Source organism: Henckelia pumila, chromosome 3, assembly GCF_033568475.1.
Source record: "Henckelia pumila isolate YLH828 chromosome 3, ASM3356847v2, whole genome shotgun sequence".
In the NCBI taxonomy this organism is placed as follows: Eukaryota; Viridiplantae; Streptophyta; class Magnoliopsida; order Lamiales; family Gesneriaceae; genus Henckelia; species Henckelia pumila.
The window spans coordinates 136,668,926-136,690,194 of NC_133122.1; the positions used below are offsets into that span (position 1 = coordinate 136,668,926).

Here is a 21,269-nt window from a genome sequence, read left to right on the forward strand (position 1 = left end):
ACCTCTGCAAAACAAGAGACAGATTATGCAAGCAATGATCAAAAGAGGAACCAAATACTGAAAAGTCATCCATAAACACTTCCATCATGTCCTCCACCATATCTACAAAAATCGCCATCATACACCGCTGAAAAGTTGCAGGTGCATTACACAGTCCAAACGGCATCCTCCTGAAAGCAAACGTGCCATAGGGACACATAAAATTAGTCTTCTCCTGATCTTCCGGTGCTATAGCAATTTGATTATAGCCTGAATAACCATCTAAAAAATAGTAATAGCAATAACCAGCAAGTCTATCAAGCATTTGATCAATGAAAGGAAGTGGAAAATGATCTTTACGAGTAGCTTTATTCAACTTCCTATAATCTATACAAACTCGTCAGCCAGTTACTGTACGTGTGGAGATTAACTCATTATTCTCGTTCTTAACCACAGTAATCCCACCCTTCTTAGGCACCACTTGAACAGGAGATACCCAACTACTGTCAGAAATAGCATAGATCACTCCCGCATTCAACAGCTTTAGAACTTCTTTCTTAACTACCTCTTTCATGGCGGGATTCAACCGTCTCTGATGATCAACATAAGGAGTATACGACTCTTCCATCAAAATTTATGCATGCAAATTGTTGGGCTAATACCCTTAATGTCAGAAATTGACAATCCTAAAGCGGTTTTAAAATTTCTCAAAACTCTCAACAACTTATCTTTTTCTACAGCAGACAAATGAGCAGATATAATAACAGGACAAGTAGAATTTTCACCAAGAAATTCATAACATAAGTGCGCAGGAAATGCTTTCAGATCATGAGTTTCAGGGGATACCTCTGGTGCACTATTTTCCAATGTTTCAGATTCCTTAGAACTCACCATTTTTTCTTTTGGAGCGCTGTCTAGGAATACTTTTTGTTCATGTAACTCCCAATCCTCTTCCTTCTCAACCACCTCGTCCGTCACCAAACATCGTTCGAGCGGATCCGTACTTCCTGCACATGAAAAAGAGTTATGAGAATCAATAATTTCAATGCTCTTACATGTACTTACCTCATTTTGGCCCCTCATGGTGTGATAAATATTAAAAATCACCGCTTCACCACCAACTCGAAGTGTGAGTTCTCCCTTGTGTACATCGATCAATGCGCGTGCAGTAGCTAGAAAAGGTCTCCCAAAAATCAAGGTAGTTTCTTCATCTTCATCCATGTCCAAAATCACGAAATCTGCTGGAAATATGAACTTATCGACCTTTACCAAAACATCCTCCACAATACCCCGTGGGTATGTGATACTCCGATCAGCTAGCTGTAATGTGATGGTGGTCGCCCTGACTTCTCCAAGCTCCAAAGTCCTGTAAACAGAAAAAGGCATTAAATTTATACTGGCTCCTAAATCACATAAAGCTCTATTTACCTTAGAACCACCAATAAAACAAGGGATAGTAAAACTCCCTGGATCCTTCAGCTTTTGTGGCAACTTTTTCTGCAGGATTGCGCTACATTCTTCTGTCAAATTCACCACTTCGTTGTCCTGCAATCTCCTCTTCTTAGACATTACATCTTTGATGAATTTTACATAATTAGGCATTTGTTCCAAGGCATCTGCAAATGGAATATTGATGTGTATCTTCTTGAAGATATCTAGAAACTTGGAAAACTGCTCATCAAGTGCCTTCTTCTTAAACCGCTGTGGATAAGGAAGTTGTGGCTTGTACATTGGTTTAGATTCAGCTTCCTTCTTGGGATCTTCAACCACAATTTCTTCAGTCACTGGTTCTTCACTTTCTTTGGCTTTGCTCTGCTCTTTCTCTTCTAACTTCTTCCCACTTCTCAACTCAACTGTTTTGCACTGCTCTTTTGGATTCACTTCAGTATTGCTGGAAAACTTTCCTCTGTTTTGATCCTTCAAAGCATTTGCAAGCTGTCCAATCTGTGTCTCCATGGATTTCATCATAGCTCCCAAACTACACATGTGTGTCTCCATGCTGTCCATTCGAGTTTCAGTCCTCGACATCCTCTTGTTAGATTCAGTAACAAATGTAGACACCACATCTTCCAACGACGCTTTACCTTCCCCTTGATTTGTATTAAATCCCGGAGGGGGTTTCAACACATTCTTGTTGTTGGCATAAGAAACGTTTTCATGGTTACGTAAACCAGGATGATAAGTATTAGGAGGAGGGTTACCTCGATAGTTTCCATAGCCTCTGGGATTGATATATTGAGCTTCCTCAAGTGGATGAGATTCATCTATGGCAACCGACACACCTACAGGTTCTGCGATATTCACCTTGTTCAGAGAAGCCACTTGTGTACTCAACGCAGATAGCTGTGCAGTAATGGATGTAAGAGGATCCATACTGTACACTCCTTTCTTGACTCCCATACGTTCAGATGGTCATTGATAACTATTGATAGTCATCTGTTCCAGCATATCATAAGCCTGAATGGGGTCCTTGGAAAATATGGTACCTCCAGCAGCAGAGTCCACAGACATTCTTGTAGGCACATTCAGTCCATTGTAAAAAAACTCTATTTCTTCCCAATCTGCAAAATTATGATTAGGACAACGTCTTAACAAATCTTTGTACCTTTCCCATGCCTCGTATAGCTGTTCTGAATCATGCTGTTGAAAGGTACTGATCTCAATCTTCAGCTGGGTTACCTTGGATGGTGGAAAGAATTTCTCTAAGAATTTCACAGCCATGCCCTCCCAAGTTGTTATGCGTCCTAGTGGCAATGACTGCAGCCAACTCCGTGCCTTGTCCCTGAGAGAAAAAGGAAACAAACATAAGCGTATTGTATCCTCAGAAACACCATTTATTTTAACAGTATCAGTAATCTCTAGAAAAGTGCGCAAGTGTAAGTGAGGATCAGCTGTGGCAGTTCCATTGAATTGGTTCTGCTGAACCATGTTGATTAAGGTCAGCTTCAACTCAAAGTTGTTGGCATTTATTGTCCCTCTAGCGATTCCAGAGTAGTGAGCCTGGATCGTTGGCCTGAAATGATCTCTAATTGGCACCAAAGGCAATTCATTGACATCTTCTTCAGCCATGTTTAATTTTTCTTCTATCCTAGCTTTTCTCAAAGCTCTTGCAGTTCGTTCAATCTCTGGATCAAAGAGCAAAGAATTCGCACTTTGAGATCTTCGCATAAACTGTAATTAAGAACAATAGCAATTTATTAGTACTTAAATCAAAATAAATAAAACTCTAAATTAAAACTTCGACTAATTGGTAACAAGACTAAAAAATAATCAAAATTACTCCCCGGCAACGGCACCAAAAACTTGTTGTGAAATTTTCCTCGCAAGCGTACGAGTGTCAAGTTTTAGTATAATGAAAGAGAGAGTGTCGATCTCATAGGGAGTAAAATAAAAATATTCAATACTTGTAATTAAAATAGTCTTAATTTTATCTAGAAAATCAAACTTCGAGAATTTTGCAGAATAAATAAAATAAATAATGAGAAATTATCAAGCTCACACACACACAAATTTCGAGGAATTATCAATCAGAGAAAAATAGTCCAAAGGTTTTGATTTCACTTGGTCTCGACAATATTCAATCCTAATTAATCTATTTTATGAATTTTCTTCAATTAATAAACAAGAACACTTAGATTATTTTATTCCCCTCTTCCGAGCAACAAATAGAGTGTATCAACTACAATTCGATTTCAATATCCCTATTAAAAATCTAGATGTAGTGATATGTGTAAAATGATTTTTCTTAAAGGTTCTATTAAAGCTATATACTCTCCCGAGCTATATAAACAATTAACAGTGTAGTTCCTATTGATCCTACTCAAAATCCCCTCTCCCGAGCAACGATTCTAAGTAAATATAATAACTCAATTTATGGCCAGTAAATTAAGAAGAAATTCAATTCTAGAAACACAATTAATCTATAGAAATTCAATTTATTAAAATCAAAGATTCATGAATATATCTCAACCAAGCTACGTCAACCTCTAGACTAGAAAAGTTTAGTTCATACTCGAATTCAATAAAAACCAAATAATGTTTAATATCTCAAACATAATTCAACAATCAAAAGAAAAAATAAAAATAAGAAACAAATCCATAGTCTTTCTTCCGTATCCGGTCGAAAAGTCTTCGTCTTCGTTCCAAGCAATCTTCAGTTCTTCAACTCCAAAAACTCACCAAAGTGCTCTCTAAAATATTGTGTGTATTGGCGGCTGATAGATAGATTTTTTTGACTCAGAAAAATACCCTAAATATCACCTAACAATCGTCCAAAATAATACCAAAGATATCCCCAAAGTTTCCATAAACAATCGGACTCTAATATTCCAAACAGACGACGACACGGGCGCGCAGGAAACAGGGCGGGCGCGCTTTCAATTCGCAAAACAAACTTTTGAACATTCTTCTAGGGTCAGCGCGGGCGCGCCCTCAGCTCGACTTTTCTTCTTGAATTCTTCAGTATCAGCGCGGGCGCGCCTAGGGATAGGGCGGGCGCCCCTCCAGCTCAAACTCAGTCTTTTTCTTCTCTTTTCCAACTCTTGAATTTCCTTGTAAACTTTCATCTTTTAAGCTTATTTCCACTTGAACACATCGAAGTCCATAACTTCCTACAAACACAAAAACAACAACAATTTCACGCAATATCTACCAATAAATTCTAAAATTCAAGTAAAACCATATACAAATTAAGTGCACAAAATGCACTTATCAGCACTGCCTGGGTGCACGGCGAATCTACTACGATGCGCCTGAGACAAAACTTCGTCTCACAGGGTGGAGTCATCAGGTACCACGACTCTGCCAGACAAACAAAATAATCCGTTTTTTTGAAAATGAAAACCAGATTTTTTGTCTCCCTGAGCAAGTCTCGCTAATTTCTGCGTCTTCGAATCAGAAAATTGTACTTCTCGGATACGAGCAAACAAAGATGGCTCGGTTAACACTGAGAAGTGAAGAACAACATTCTCGAATGGTGCTAGCTCTTGCACTAACACTGAGAGCACTGATGCTCACCTTCTGGCTAAGTGCGTCCGCCACTGGGTTAGAAGTACTGAGATGGTACTTGATCTCACAATCATAGTCTTTGAGGAGATCTAACCATCGACGTTCTCTCATGTTCGGCTCCGCCTGAGTGAACAAGTATTTCAAACTCTTGTGGTCCGAAAAGAACTCGAACCTCTCGCCATACAAGTAATGAAGCCAAATTTTCAGTGCAAACACGATTGCTGCAAGCTCCAAATCGTACACTGGTAATTCCCTTCATGTGTTTTCAATTGCATAGATGCATAGGAAATTACATGCCCATTTTGTGTTAACACACAACCTAACCCTTGAAGAGATGAATCGGTATAAACCACATAGCCTCCAGATCCTGATTTCAATGCAATAACGGGTGTAGAAGTCAGTCGACCCTTCAACTCGTTGAAGCTCTGCTCTGCTCGCACTCGCTTGACCAGAAAAAAGGAACATATTTCCTTGTCAGTTGCGTCACTGGCCTAGAAATTCCCGAGAAATTCTCGATAAACCGCCGATAATATCCTGCCAATACCAAAAAGATACGAATCTCTGAAGCTGTAGTCGGACGCGAAAAATTCAGAATAGCTTCAGTCTTACTTGGATCGACTGGTATTCCATCTCGAGAGATAACATGGCCCAAAAATATCACTCGGTCAATCCAAAACTCACACTTTCTAAACTTGGCATACAACTACTTCTCACGGATAATCTGCAGTACCATTCTCAAGTGTTGCACATGTTCATCAACACTACGTGAATAGACCAAAATGTCATCAATAAAGACAATGACAAACTTGTCTAGGTAATCGCGGAATACTCTGTTCATCAAATCCATGAACACCGCAGGAGCATTCGTTAACCCAAAAGGCATCACTAAAAACTCATAGTGACCATATCGGGTACGAAATGCTATCTTTGAGATATCCACATCTCGAACACGCAACTGATGATATCCTGACCGCAAGTCAATCTTGGAGTACACAGCGGTACCCTGAAGTTGGTCGAACAAATCATCAATTCGCGGAAAAGGGTATTTGTTCTTAACCGTAGCATGGTTTAATTGTCTGTAGTCGATACAGAGACGCATGGAACCATCTTTCTTCTTGACGAAAAGCACTGGAGCTCCCCAAGGTAAAACGCTCGGTTGGATATATCTCTTATCCAACAAGTCTTGCAACTGTTGTTGCTACTCCCTCATCTCTGCTGGTGCTAGACGATAAGGCGCTCGAGAAATCGGTGTCGTTCCTGGTACAAGTTCAATCCCGAACTCGACTTCTCGGATAGGAGAAAATCCTGGAATCTTGTCTTGAAAGACATCTGGATACTCACAAACTATGGGTAACTCCTCTATAGGCCTGCTACCTACGGATGTATCGATCACATGGATAAGGTAGCCTTCCCCACCTGCATCTAAAGCCTATCCGGCCCTCAAAACTGAGACCAGAGTCATAAGATGTCACGTTCCCTCACCATAGAAAAACCAACTATCACCTTGAACCGGAAAAAATTGGACAATCTTCTGATAGTAATCCACCGTATCTCTATAAGAGGTTAAGTTATCAATACCCAAAATGCAGTCAAAATCCTCCATCACTAGAACCATAAGGTTTGCTAACAACTCAGAGCCCTCAAACTATAATGTACACCCCAAGACTAAACGCTTGGCCAAAGCCGAATGACCTGTCGGAGTAGACACAGATAACACTAAGTATAAAGGCATGTACGGCAACCTATAGCGCTTAAAAAATATTGCTGATATGAAGGAATGCGATGCACCCGTGTCAATGAGAACAAATGCAGGAATTCCGCATAAAAGAAATGTACCTCCTATAACATCCTCGTTCTCTTGCTGAATCTGATCCTGACTCAGCGCAAACACCTGTCCAGGCACACGCGGCCTCTGATTGATGCTCCCAATAGACTGTCCCTGCGACCTCTGTGGAACAGAAGGATGAGAACCAGAACCAGACGCTGATCCTCCGGTAGCCTGTGGACAATCTCTCTTCATGTGGCCAATTTCGCCACATCGGAAACAAGCTCCTGACTATCGACACTTCTCTGTCGGGTGACGACCTCCATAAGAAGCACATTGTCCCTGACCCTTCTTCCCGAAGTGATGAACTCCACCTGAAGCGGAACCAGAAGGAGAAGAAGAAAACACGCCCTGCTTCTTAAAATATTGAGCTCTGGGACCCAAAGAATGTCCTGGTTGGAAAGAGGAAGAAAAGTTTCGGTTCCTCTTTAGAGTATTCTCCGCCTGGCGTCAACGGTTTACCAACACTTCATACAACTTCGGATCGTCGTTAATGGACACTAGCGAGTAGATTTCTGGATTCAAACCTTGCAGAAAAAGATCATACTTGGCCTCCGAGCTGCTGGAAACATACGAGCACTAAGGCAAAAGTTCAAAGAAACTTCAACTGATACTCGTCAATCGTCATTTTTCCTTGTTTCAGATTCATCAGCTCATTTGTATTTGTCTGACGTAGAGCGACAGGAAAGTAGAATTCTTGGAACGTTGTACGGAATTCTGCCCAAGTAACTAGGCCTCGCGTTGTTATGATCGATGCAGAAGTAGACTTATACCATTTAAGAGCATTCCCATGAAGAAGGAATTTTACAGCCTGCATCTTCTGCTCATCCGTGCAACGATACACATCAAAGCAGGTTTTCATCTCTTCCAACCAGTTCTCAGCCACATCCGGGCTCTCGCCTCCTTCCAATGGTTTTGGAGCCATCTGCACGAATCTGCGCAAATCAAATCTCTCTCTATCTTCCCTGGGGAAATGGTGTCTCCATCATGGTTCTCAGACCTCGTCATCTCCCCAGCGACCATCGATGCTCCCATGAATTTCATACTCTCGACCCGCCATCTGAAAAACTTATTCAAAAATTAAAACCTCGATATTGAATTTCTATATCCCAAATTCAATGCATGCATTGATACCAATAAATGTAGTGACCCAACCCGGAATCACTAACTAATCAGAGATTAAGCATGCAATTTAATCTTAAAATGAAATTAATAAATCCAGCGGAAACTTAAGGTCCAAATACAAAATACACTGGCAGAACAATCAGGACAAATTTAAATATAATAAAACACCATTGAAAGTACTTGAAAGTCCATCCTAAGAACCTGGGAGGCTTTCCACGCAACCACTGGAACTCAACGACCGCTGCCTCTGGGTCCGTCCAACCTCAGACCTGCCTCATGGAATAGGGTGTCCAACACAAAACACTTGGACATGAACATAAACGCTTAGTACGAAAGTACGAATATACATATATCATGCATGCACATGCAATATGAATGGTACTGGAAAACCTATCCAGAAGACTGCTCAGTCAAGACGCCATGGTATGTAGCATGCTGGGCCGTCGCATCAGGAGGTGAATCTCATACCATACAACTTCCAACCATGAAAATCCATCCACTAAATACGGGGTTGAGCGACCCCTACTACATGCTATGCATATCAAGGCAATAAGATCAACGTGTAAATGCATTCCGCATAATATAATGCACATACTAATGCCACACAAAACATTCAAACATAATACATGTATATCCAACCTTGTATCTCGGATAATACGTCTGTACTTCTAAGTAGAAAACCCAAGCACCCTAGCAACCTAGCAGTCCAGGTACTCACAGTCCAAACCTATAAGCAATAATTATCATATCACTTATAATAGTATAAAAGTCTTAACTAAGCTATCTCATAATCCCTAATCTCTAAAGGTATTCAAAGTTATACCTGCATCAGTAGTCAGCTCGCTGATGGCGATTGCCTCAAAACTTAGGCACAGCTCCGCTGATGACCCCGAAGTGCTCCGCCACTCCCGGCTTCCCAATACGACACATAAAAACCCCTAAGAGCGTCTAGAAGGAGCTAAGAATGAGAGAGAGGATTTTGTAATGTGCAAATGAAACTGAATCCTCGGCCCTCTATTTATAGATAGGGATCAAAGCGTCCAATCCCGAGTTCGGAGCCTCCGATCCTGATCGGAGCGTCCGATCCATGCATCCGAACTTCCCTAGCCATACACGTGTCTATCTTCTATAGGACGCCTGCCGACCCTCGTTCGGAGCCTTCGATCCACCTTCAGAGCATCCGAAGTCCCTTCAGTGACTTCATGCATGACGTAATATTTTGGACAGCTGGACCTGTATACGATCGGAGCCTCCGAATTCAACAGAGCCTCCGATCCTAGGCATTGGCTCCGATCTTAGTTTGGACCCTCCGATCTCTCCGAACCCTCGGAACCTTCCCGGCCATTTTCGAGTGTTCTGGATCCATTTTTGAACTCCTTAAACCCAATATTAAATCCCTTAATTGTGTTTTAGACAGTTAATCATTATTATACACTTGATTAACTTATTTTGGAGACGGTTTACTACATTGTTTAAAAATTCAGTGCCACTATCACTCCTGATCCGATCTATACCAGTACGCTTCTCATTTTGCAAACGTTTTAAAATCTTGATCAAGTGAGTAGTTGTTTGATATTTAGAGGACAAAAATATTAGCCAGGTAAATCGAGAGTAATCGTCCACAATGACTAAAGTATATCTCATTCCCCCTAAGCTTCTGATTGGTATAGGACCGAATAGATCCATGTGCAATAGGTTTAAGCATTTGAAAGAAGACATACACCCTTTTGTTCTAAAAGTATCTCTCACTTGTTTGTCTTGCTGGCAGGCTGAACAGATTTTGTTCTAATTTAAATCCCCTTTGGACAAGCCAAGAACCAATTCATGTTTGCTCAGATGTTTAATGGACTTAAAATTTAAATGATTCAAACGCTTATGCCATAACCAGTGCTTATCAATTTTAGCAAAAAAACATGTAGGAAACGATGGTTGATGACATTGCCAATTTATCATATATGTGTTTTGTTCTCTTAATCCGGTTAACATAATTTCACCTTTACTAGATTTGATTGTGCATGAGTGTTTGTCGAATTCAACAATATGGTCATTTTCACACAATTGACTGATGCTAATTAGATTATAACATAGATTTTCGACAAGTAACACGTCATTGATAATAATGTTACCATGAGTATTCTTATCCTTACCCACAGTCTTACCCTTTGAATTATCACCGAAAATTATTTTTGGTCCTTTGTAATATATGATTTCAGATAATAAGTCTTTGTTTCCAGTCATGTGCCTGGAGCATCCACTGTCGAGATACCAAGTTGTCTTTTCTACTATTTTGTTTCTCTCGAATGATTTTAGTGATAGTACTTGCAAAAAGAAAATATGACTATGTTACCCTTATCTATTTGGGTCCGAACTGAATTAGTCTTTTCGGGACCCACACCTGAATTACCCTGACGGGTTTACCCGTGTGTGCATCCAAAAAGTGAATCGATCGAGGGGTCTGGTGTGTGCTTGTGTGTGGTCTAGATACTACTGTGTGTTGTTTGAAATTTATATCTTTGTTGTTCAGCCTGTACCGCTTTTGAACAGGCATGCAGTTGAAGTATAGGTTCTGTTTCATCTGAAGATTCTTGTACTTAGATTGACTTGGTTCAAACTTTGACTGTTTAAACTTAGATTGGTTTTCCCTTTTTTGTTTATTCAGTCTAGGTTTGACCCACGTTTCTCCTTTCCCTGGATTCTGAGGTTCCACATATCCCAGTCCTCTGTGCTTAGCCTTGTTCTCATAACGTATTGGTTGTACTTCATTGATCTTAGGCTCATTGTGTTCATATATCGTACTAGATCGAACAAATTTTATGACATTAGGATTGTCCTTACTATAATACGATTGAGTACCTTCCTCGGAAAGAGTCTAGTCATTTGAACCATATCCTAGGCCAGTTTTTTCACCTGTCTGTTTCTGGTTCTCATGTATTTTACCTAACGAGGTAGAAGCATTATTCCAAGAGTTGATTTTTTTAAGCAACTTTTGATTTTCATACAAAGTGTCTTGGAATACTCGTTTCATGTCATCATTCTCAGCTGCTAGCAGGTTTAGCTTAGTCTTTAGACTGTCAAGTTCCTTTCGCTGTGAACAGCTAGATTCTCTTGACTTATCAATGAGACTTGTTTTTTCTGCTTTCACTTCCTCAAATGATACAGAATTTACCATGTCATTAAGTGCTTGAACAAGATCCTCACGTGTAAATTCAGATGAGTTAAAATCAAATACCTCAGTATCATCATTTCCTATTTGAGAGTTGGCCATTAGACACTGGACTTGCTCCTCCTCACTTTCTTTGGACGAGCTGTCTGAATCCGATGACTCAGATTCAGTTTCTGCCCACTTGCTTTTTCATTCGTCAGCAACTAGCACTCTTTATTCTTTCTTCTTTTTGAACATTCTTTTTTCCTTTTTTTCCTTTCTTCTTCTCATACTTCTGTTTCTTTTCATCGTTCTTAGTATTGGTGCAATCTGCAATGAAGTGGCCTTTCTTGCCACAGTTAAAGCACGAGGGACCATGATATCGTCTGTATGGTCTTGTTTGTAGTGAGGTTTATTAAAATTTATTTGATTCTTACGCATAAACTTACCAAATTTCTTAATGAAGAGAGACATTGCTCATTTGCTCAGTTGTCTTCTTTGCTCATGCTTCCTCCATCGGTTGAGGTACGTCAGTTGAGGTCAATGCTTTAGTAGAATTAGAAGCAGATGGTTCTTCTTCAGTTCTGATTCCAAGTTCAAACTCGTAGGCCTTGAGATCAGCAAACAAATCATGAAGCTCTAGTTTGCTTAGGTCTTTTGATTATCTCATAGCTATAGTTTTGACATCCCATTCTCTGAACAGTGCACGCATAACCTTCAAAGCAATTTCACGATTAGTGTAAATTTTACCAAGAGAGATAAGTTCACAAATAATGTTACTAAATCCTTCATCAAACTCATCCATGTTTTCTCCTAGTTTCATCTTGGCATTATCAAACTTCTGAATGGCTATTGTGAGTAGGGCTGGCAAAATTTTGAAAATTCCCGACCCTACCCAATTCCCAACCAGTTCCCGTTAGGGGTGGGCATAATTTTGTTAAAACCAAAAAAATCGGCCGAACCGAAAAATTCGGTTTTTTTGGTTCGGTTTTTTCGGTTTTTCGGCCGGTTTCGATTTTAAATTGTATGAAAACCGGTTTTTCGGTTCGGTTTTCGGTTTTATGCCCCGAAAAAACCGAACCGGCCAAATTTTGATTAAAATAAGAATTTTATGGATATTGACCATTGGGCCTTACAAATGGGTTTTTTTTTATCACTTCTATGTTTTTTCCTTATAAGATGTAAGCATATTTTAATTAAATATGATTTTATGGAACTTAATAGTCGCTTTATTGTTTTAATTGAAGTCCATATTGTAAATTCTAATGAAATAATTTATGTTTTATTGTTATTAGTTCTCTATTATGTATTACATGGATCAAGTGAGATATCATTTTAGTTCTTAAAAATTTTTTAGTATTAACCTTTTTATATTTTGGTTTTCATTTTAGTTTTAAATCCATAATTATTTTAAAAAATTCATAATTTTATTTGTCCCTAAACTAATATTTGCAGTCATGCAAAATAAATTTAATTCATTACATAAACCGTATAAAACCGACCAAAAAAACCGAACTGTATCACAAAAAAAAATCGGATTGAACCGTAATAAAATGGTTCGGTTTCGGACCAAAGATTTTGAAAACCGAAACCGAAAAAACCGAACCGTAATAGAGTAAAACCGAACCAAACCGACCGATGCCCACCCCTAGTTCCCGTCCCGAATTTTTCCCGTCCCAAACTTTTTCAAACCCGAGGGTCAGGATTTTTCCCGACCCGATCAATTTCGGGATCGGGATCGGGATAGGCAACTCTATCCGATGGGATTCCCGACCCGAATATATTAATAATATTTTTAATTTATAAAATATAATTTTTTTATAATTTTCTGTTTTAATATTAATGTTTTATAATTATCTACCATATAATTATTTTTTAATATTTATATTTATCTTTTTCAATATTAACATTGAGTTATAAATTTTTATTTTGTTTTTTTATTATTATGAATAATTATATGTTTTTATTGTATTAATCAAGTAGTTGTTTTAGTTTATTTGTAATGTAATAAGAAGATGTTTTAGTTTTTAATGGTTATATACAAAGAAATTTTAATTTATTTGTAATGTACTAAGAAATTCTTTGAGTTTCTTCATAAATTTTTTAAAAAAAAATTCATAGAAATATTTTTTAAAAAAATATTGTTCAGGATTACCCTCTTCCGATCCGACGGGATCCCGAACATTCGGGTTCCGACACTTTTCGGGTGCGGAATCGGGAGAAAAAAATATCTCAATTCTTATCGGGACGAAAATCGGGTAAGGGGGTTACGGGACGGTCCCGACCCGATCCCATCCCTAACTGTGAGTTTATTTTCTTTGGTTTGGTCATTGCCCTCGCACAGTTGAGTGAGTTTCTCCCAAATTTCTTTGGCAGTTGAACAAGTCTTGATTTTGCTGAACATATTTTTGTCCAAAGTCTTGTACAAAATATCTTTGGATACGTTGTCAAGGTTTGCTTTCTTCTTGTCCTCGGTGCTCCATTCTGCTCTGGGTTTTTCAACCATCTGTGGTTCACCTCTTGAAATGATATAGTTGTATTGACTTTGAGAATCTTCATTGGATCATCAGTGATAACGTACCACATATCATCATCTTGTGTAGAAAGGTGTTCCTGCATACGTATTTTTCAATCAGCATAATCTTCTTTAGAAAACATAGGAATTTTGTTTAGAGAAGCCATGATGAGTAAATATCAGCAGCTGAGAAAGAACCCTCTCTGATACCACTTGTTAAAGATCGATAGTGTGTGTAGAGGGAAAGGGGTAAATATACACTCTAAGAATTTTATGCTTCAACGCGATAAGGTTAAGCAAATTTTAGCTCACTTAACCGATTTTTCTCAACTTCCTAGATGAATAAGAGCTACTAAACTAGTGCGGAAAACGACTCTCACTAAACTAGGTGACAATAGTGAAAATATGATGTGATGCAGTAATGTAAATGTGCACATAATTGTTTATGGATGTTCGGAGCTCAATCTCCAATGTCACCCCTTCTTCCTCACGTGATTGATACATTAGAAGACTTTGGCTATTACAATGTCTTGTAATACACCCGATCCAAGTTAGGACTTATCACTCGCTAAAATAGAACTCCTAGATTTACACTGATAAGATTCCTAAGTTCTTATCAAACTTCTTCGGTAGATGATGATGAATGGCTAAGCTTGTAAAAGCTTAGAATCTCAAATCCTTGGAATGTAGTAACTGTTCTTCAATCAACAGCTTGGATTTGAGTAACCCTTGGAATGATCTCTTAGAAGATCAGTTGTGCTTCTGTTTGAGCGAAGGGTTGAATGAGCAGTAGAGTGTTAATACAATTTTGAGTGCTCGGATGCTTTGATAATGTAATGGTTGTGTATCCTATATCTCTTTTGTATGGCTCGAGTATTTATATCTCAATCTTCAACGTCTCTTTTTGTCAACAGTAAGAAGCGTCTTTTCAGGCAGATGTAGAGTGGACAATTTTTCTCTTTTCATAGAGTGAAGTCTGTTCATTTTCAAATATCTGTCTTTGAAGCTTCTTTAATGTGCATTCAATATATTTTCATAATAAATACTATTAATGGTCTTTCGAGCTTTGTCAGATGGCTCCTTCAATGCTTTGTCTTTTTGCATTTAAGTTGTCTTGTCAATGATCTGTTACTAAACATTTGTGTCTTTAAGAAGTCCATAGATATCCTAGAGACTTGTATTCCGGTTGATGTTCATTCTGATGACATATATCTAAGATCGGTTGAAGTTTGAGGATCAGCTGATATTATAGAGTCAGCTGATATCTGAGAATCAGTTGATATCCAAGAGTTCACCTGATATCTGTAAGTCAATTAATATCTTCCAGTCGGTTGACATGATTAGATCGGTTGACATCTTTCGATAAACATTTTTCTTGTTTTTACAAATGAATGGCGATCATACTATAACAATGATATATTATTTTGTTATCATCAAAAATCAGGATTCAACATAAAGAACTTGGAATATTGGTGAATTTTAGATGATGAATTTCAATACATTGATTTGTTTGAATGAATAAAACTGAATTTAATTTCAAATACACAATTGAATTTGATTTGCCTTGTTAAAAATCATACAAAATAAAAAAAAATAGTTAAAATCATACAAAATACGAAAAAAAATAAAATTTGATAACACGAATTGAGAAAACAAACATATATAAACCAAAAATATGATTGAAAACACTTGGCTGTCATCCACTAACCAATGTTGTCTTATATTGTAAGATCCCAAGTTTCCAACAATGTTATTTTTAATTTACCTATTAGAATAATTGAATATATATTATAATGATTAAATTATATTAATTAATTCCAATTACGTATTTTGTTTTAGAAAAAAAAAAACATAATACCCTTTCTTAATTTATGTTTCGTTTTTCTTTTAAGAATTAAATCTATATATTTCTAAAAAGTGAGGTGTATTTTCCCTCAAATGAATTTACACCAACTCAAATTTTAACATTATTAAATTTTCTTGATTTCTGGGAAAACACCCTATACTATCAGCCAGTGCATGCTATGCTCCTCACCTGGTGAATTCTGAACATTCATGGGACCCGGGCCCCAACCGGATGATCTTTCACCGGTGTAGTATAACCCTCCCCTATCAGCCCGCTTAACCTTAATAATTCAATTATGTTAAAATATAAATTAAATAATTTTAACCAATTATTCAAAAATATATGATCAAAAAAATTCAAATCCAAATCACACATGAATTGTAGATGAAATTCGATTTCATTGAAGAACAAAAAATCGAAGAACATTCAGGAAACAGTGATAGATAGCTCACAGCTGTATTCATACGAAGGAAGAGCAAAAATATAAAATAAAATGCCTAAATCTACGAAGCCCCCAAGAGCTCAGCCGCCGAATCCGTACAGCGTCCGGCCCTGCCTCTTGAGTGCGTAGACGACGTCCATCGCCGTGACCGTCTTCCGCCGCGCGTGCTCGGTGTAGGTGACGGCGTCACGGATGACGTTCTCGAGGAAGATCTTGAGCACGCCGCGAGTCTCCTCGTAGATCAGCCCGCTGATACGCTTCACTCCGCCACGCCGGGCCAGGCGCCGGATCGCCGGTTTGGTGATGCCCTGGATGTTGTCCCTGAGGACCTTGCGGTGGCGCTTGGCTCCGCCCTTGCCCAGTCCCTTGCCTCCCTTCCCACGGCCCGACATTTTTCAGTTGACTTTGATTTTGAAGGCGATTTGATTTTTGAAATGAGGATTTTGCTTGGGAGGGAAATTGGAGCAGGTTCTGTCGTTTATAGGTGAAAAGGTTTTTCGTGGGGATGCGCTGATGCCGTTGGATTGAAAGTGTTGAATGCACGGTGCAGATTGGAATCCTTGGTTTGGGACATGAGACTATTTCAGCCGCTCGATTGAACTTAATCGACGGTTTATGTTCTGGTTTTAAGAATGCAGCGGATCGAGTCCTGGATGAACTGTAAAGTAGTAGTGTGTCGCACATATTTCGCAAAAACAAATTCAAGAGATCTGTAGATCAATCAAAAGAAACATTATTTTCATCCATTAACAAAAATAAAAATTAAACTCTAAAAAGTATTTATTAACGCCAAATTATATATTATTTGCTCAAAAAATAATATACTAGCATTAGTTTGCATTCCGCGTCTATAATATAATATTTGAATATTATGTGTTATTTTACCATATTATAATACATCAACTCCTTAGAAAAATTGTCATGGTAAATTAAATAGTGAGACTAAATTAACTTTTTTTAATAATAAATTTTCATGACATTTCACAAGCAATATTTGAATATAATTTCGTAACTTTGAAAATTCACAAACCTGAATCAAATTTGAAAATTCCACTAACCCACTTCTTAATCCACAAATTCACGTCGAATTTGCAAACCATTTGCAATTTCTTACTTTATTCTAAGATAGCATTCTCTATTTATATTATCAATTCAAAACAACTCATCTAAATTACATTTATATATATTTTGATATTTGTATGCTATATATAACACACACATCGCTAACACATACATCGCGTGTACATGATTGCTAGTTATATATAAAATTTGGACCCCAAGAAATTTTTGCTGTTTCACAAAGAAATTGAATATAGAACAAAACTTGTGAAATAAATAAATTTATTGAGTTTGGCTCAACTTAAATTTTGAATTCGAGATCGATTTATTTGATCCAAACTTTATGATCAAAATCTATTAAGAAAAAGTTCGAACTATGGGTCAAGTTCGTTTTCTTGGTTCGAATAAAAAGTTACATTTATGGGTCCCACGTTGCTTGCTGCCATTTATTTTAAAAAAATTGTAATCAATTTTTTGTGTGTGTTGATAACGGTTCCTTCAATTTATTTATTTTTTTCACATTTTTCAATTAAACTATGTTGTTTTTAATTTCAATTTATGTAATGGTATTTTATAAAATTATTTAATTTTGTTTTTATTAAAGTCTCTTTCAATATATACAAACTATTTCTTTTGTTTCTAAAGTTTTAAGTTTATTTTTGTAAAATTATTTTTTAAATAAAAATTAATGTTTTAAAATGTAAAATACAAAATAATATAAAATTAAAAATTTTAATTAATAATATATGTGATAAAAGAAATAAATTTAAATAAAATTATAAATAAATATATGAATTGACTGTGGGACCCATAAAAAAAGTTGTTGAAGATGTTTATGATAAGAGCACTCACAATGGGTGTTAATACCGGACCGGCCGGTTCGACCGGGAACCGGTCTTCAGACCGGTCCAGTCCGACCCCAAAAATCGGAAAATCGGTCCAATCGGTCAGAACCGGTCAAAACCGATTAAGAACCAGTTGGATCGGCCAAGAATCGGAAAACCGACCGATTGAACCGGTTCTTCGAATTTTTTTTATTTTCTTTTTTGAAAATTTAAATTTTTTAGTTTTAAACCTTATATTTAATATTTTTATATATAAATACATTATTATTTGAAACTTATACTTCATTTAAAAAAATATTTTAATAATTATTGGTTTTTTAAAAAATAAATAATTTATTATTTAAATAATTTATAACTATAATTGATATTTTAAATATATTTACATATTTATTTAGCTTTCAAACTATGTTAACTATATATTTTATGTCTATTTATATAATTTTTGAGTTTTTAAAATTCCAAAATATATTATTTATTATATTAATTTATATAAACGGTTTTTCGGTTCGACCGTCCGGTTAAAACGGTCCGACCGGTTGAATTATTTTTTTAAGTAAACCAGTTCGATCACCATTTCGGTTATGAAAAAATTGGGTGGGTGTTAACACCCACCCAGGAGAGAGACAAGGCAGGCTTTCACTCAATTTTTTATTTAAGTGCTGCAGACTGCAGACCCCCGCGTCTGCACCAGAATTCTTTTTTTATATATATAAATTTTTGTTTTTTATTATATAAATATTGTTAAACGGTAATATTTGAATAAATTGTCCAAATTGAGTCCAACGGATTGATTTTTTCAATTGCTAAATAATTTTCTTATTTATAATTTAATTTTTCAAAAATTATAATTAAATTAAAATAATTTTATTTTTTTAAAATTAATTAAATTAAAACTTAAAAATAATATTATAATTTTTAAAAATAAATATAAATGTAAATATTTTATAAAATTTAATATAAAATAATTTTATATTATTGAGTAATATGTAGGACCTATAAATAATGAGTTAATATGTAGGACCTATAAATAAAAGAAGAGATATTATTTAGTCAAAAAGTTTCTGAGGATGAATCAGAATCAGAGTAAAGAGGAGGTGTTTCGACATGAAACACATGAAAGTTTGGCTGGGTTCTTTAGTCAAACCACGATATCTCATAATATGGTCCAAAGGATTATGAGAGAAAATCCAACATTACAGAAGTACCAAGGATTTTCGGCAGGACAAGTTGAAAGAATCTTAGGAAACCTAGGGCTAAGACAAAGAAGACATAATTTGATTTATAAGGTATCCAGAAGGGAAATGGCGATTCCTATGGAATTAACCAGTAATCAAATTGAGATGTAGTTAATTCCCTTTGAAGAAATTCGAGAGGAATTACAGAAATTAAAAGCAAAAGTAGCAAAGACAATGTCTTGGATTCATATTGGAGCAATCCAGATTATGATCAAAGCTACTTATAAAGAAGGAATAGATTCACCCATAGACATCGTAGTATGCGATAAAAGGATGGGGAATATACAAGATGCGGTTCTAGGAACTATCTCGGGAAATTTGTGCGCGGGAAAAATTGTGGGAGTTATTTATCCAAGAATAGCCTACAATTTAGCTGATAGAGATTTTAGTCGAGCCTTGACGTTACATCAAAACTTCAAGGAAAAAAGACTAATGAAGGAAGGTAATATACCATATTCTATTACATATCAAATTTCATATGCTCTTTCTAATACTCATCATTCTGAATTATTTATTAGAAATGAGTTCATTGAAATTCCAGAGATATTTGGAAAAGTTGCTCATGCAATATACCCGGAAAGAATTGAGTTTCCTTTAATTCAGGAAACAGACATTCAAATTCAAGACAAACCTGTTCTATACAGAGATCTTAAAATAGAACTCCGAAGGTTATCGTTCCAAGAAGACCGAATGACAAGTAGGAGATGGGACAAATCTCCTATTCAAGAAATTCCATCAGAAGAAAAGGAGTTTTCTATAATAGGAAAACTTAGATCTCCAGAAGGATGGAAAGAAGTGAAAATAGTATTCGAAATTACAAGCCATCGGAATCAGTTCCCTTGTAACTCGATTTACTATTTGGAACAACAAGAAAAAGGAACTTACCAAGGAGTGATAAATATTGGAGAATTGGAAGTTCAAATCTCTGGAATTCCAGGAAAAGAAATGGATCAGCTCATTCTAGGCCTAGAATTTCTGAAGAACCATAAACCATGGAAACGCCTTGAAAAAGGAATAGAGATCATGGCAAAAGAGAAGACCTGAAGGATTCAATAAAAATTCTGCAAGATGAAAAACTAAGAGAATTGGATAAGGGACAATCCCTTAATCAGATAGGGAAAGAAGAAACTGTTGAAATTAGTAAGTCATGAACATGATTTACTAGAATGCATTGAAGAGATAGAAAGGATTAACCATACTCTACCTTCTGAAGCTTTAGAAAGACTAAAGGTGAATAGTCTTAATCGGATTACTGAGTTGCAACACAGTCTGTTAAAAATGGCAGGGCCATTTAGTAATCCCTTTAAAAAATGACAACAAGTCTTTTCTCCATATACATTCCGATAGAAATATTGTATGAACAATATAAGGCTGAATACTTTGCAGCTTATATTGATTCAGGAGCAGGAATTTGTACAGCAAAAAGAGGAGTCTTCCCTGAAGAATGTGAAAAAGAATTGCCAAAAATTGCTGGACGAGATTTCTCTCGAAGAATTTTAATTCTTTGCAAAGAAATAAAACAAGCAAAGATCCTTATGGGAGGAGCACGTCAGACACCTTGGTACAAGGTAAAGACACCACCAATTTATTTCCATGATACAAGAGCTGATATCCTGTTAGGAAATAACTTCTTACAAATGTTTAAGAAGTACACACAAGACAATGAGTCAAGAAGACTTATGTTCACTACAATTTGTGATCATAAAATTATCATTCAAAGACTCAAGGTTACTTTTTATCGACAATTGCCGATAATATTTCGCAGCCAGCGTGGTGATAAAGGACAACTTTTTCACCCAAAAATAAAAGATCTAAGAAGGTTTGGAGAAACCATGTTGAAAATAACAACAGAACAAGAACTCCAAACGGGTGATATGGAGCTTCTTAAGGTAACTCTAAATCACAGAGATATAGAGTTAGAGAATAAGGTATCCCTTGAAGATGTCAAAAAGAGGTTCAAGGAAAGTTACAACGAGCATCCTTTGGCATGGTGGGATAGAAATCAACTCAAAGTCAGCCTTACTCTAAAGGAAGGCAAAGAGTATGAATTCGTCAGATATAAGCCTATCCCGATTAACATAACAGATCAAAGGGATATGAGAATAATTATCAAGGAACATTTGGACCTTGGTCTAATCAAAGAAGGAGTTTCACCATATAGCAGCCCAGGATTTCTGGTCAGAAATCATGGTGAAATAAAAAGAGGGAAACCCAGGTTAGTTATCAACTACCAAGGTATTAATAAAATC

At 36.6% G+C, this 21,269-nt stretch overlaps 1 protein-coding gene and 1 non-coding gene across 2 annotated transcripts; one reads left to right on the top strand and one right to left on the bottom strand.

The window, feature by feature from the left end:
* The first annotated feature begins 2,545 nt into the window (after window positions 1-2,545).
* LOC140894215 (small nucleolar RNA R71) lies at window positions 2,546-2,651 on the top strand. The gene has a single exon (XR_012153760.1). It is a non-coding gene; the product is annotated as a small nucleolar RNA R71 (small nucleolar RNA).
* Window positions 2,652-15,870: 13,219 nt separating this feature from the next.
* On the bottom strand, window positions 15,871-16,314 carry LOC140893450 (histone H4). Its single transcript, XM_073302520.1, has one exon. The coding sequence runs from the start codon at window positions 16,271-16,273 to the stop codon at window positions 15,962-15,964; it is 312 nt and encodes a 103-aa protein (XP_073158621.1). The 5' UTR covers window positions 16,274-16,314; the 3' UTR covers window positions 15,871-15,961.
* Between the last annotated feature and the right edge of the window lie 4,955 nt (window positions 16,315-21,269).

Bases quoted from the DNA above. Each gene is read 5' to 3' on its own strand.
- LOC140893450 (XM_073302520.1), bottom strand. From the start codon at position 16,273: ATGTCGGGCCGTGGGAAGGGAGGCAAGGGACTGGGCAAGGGCGGAGCC.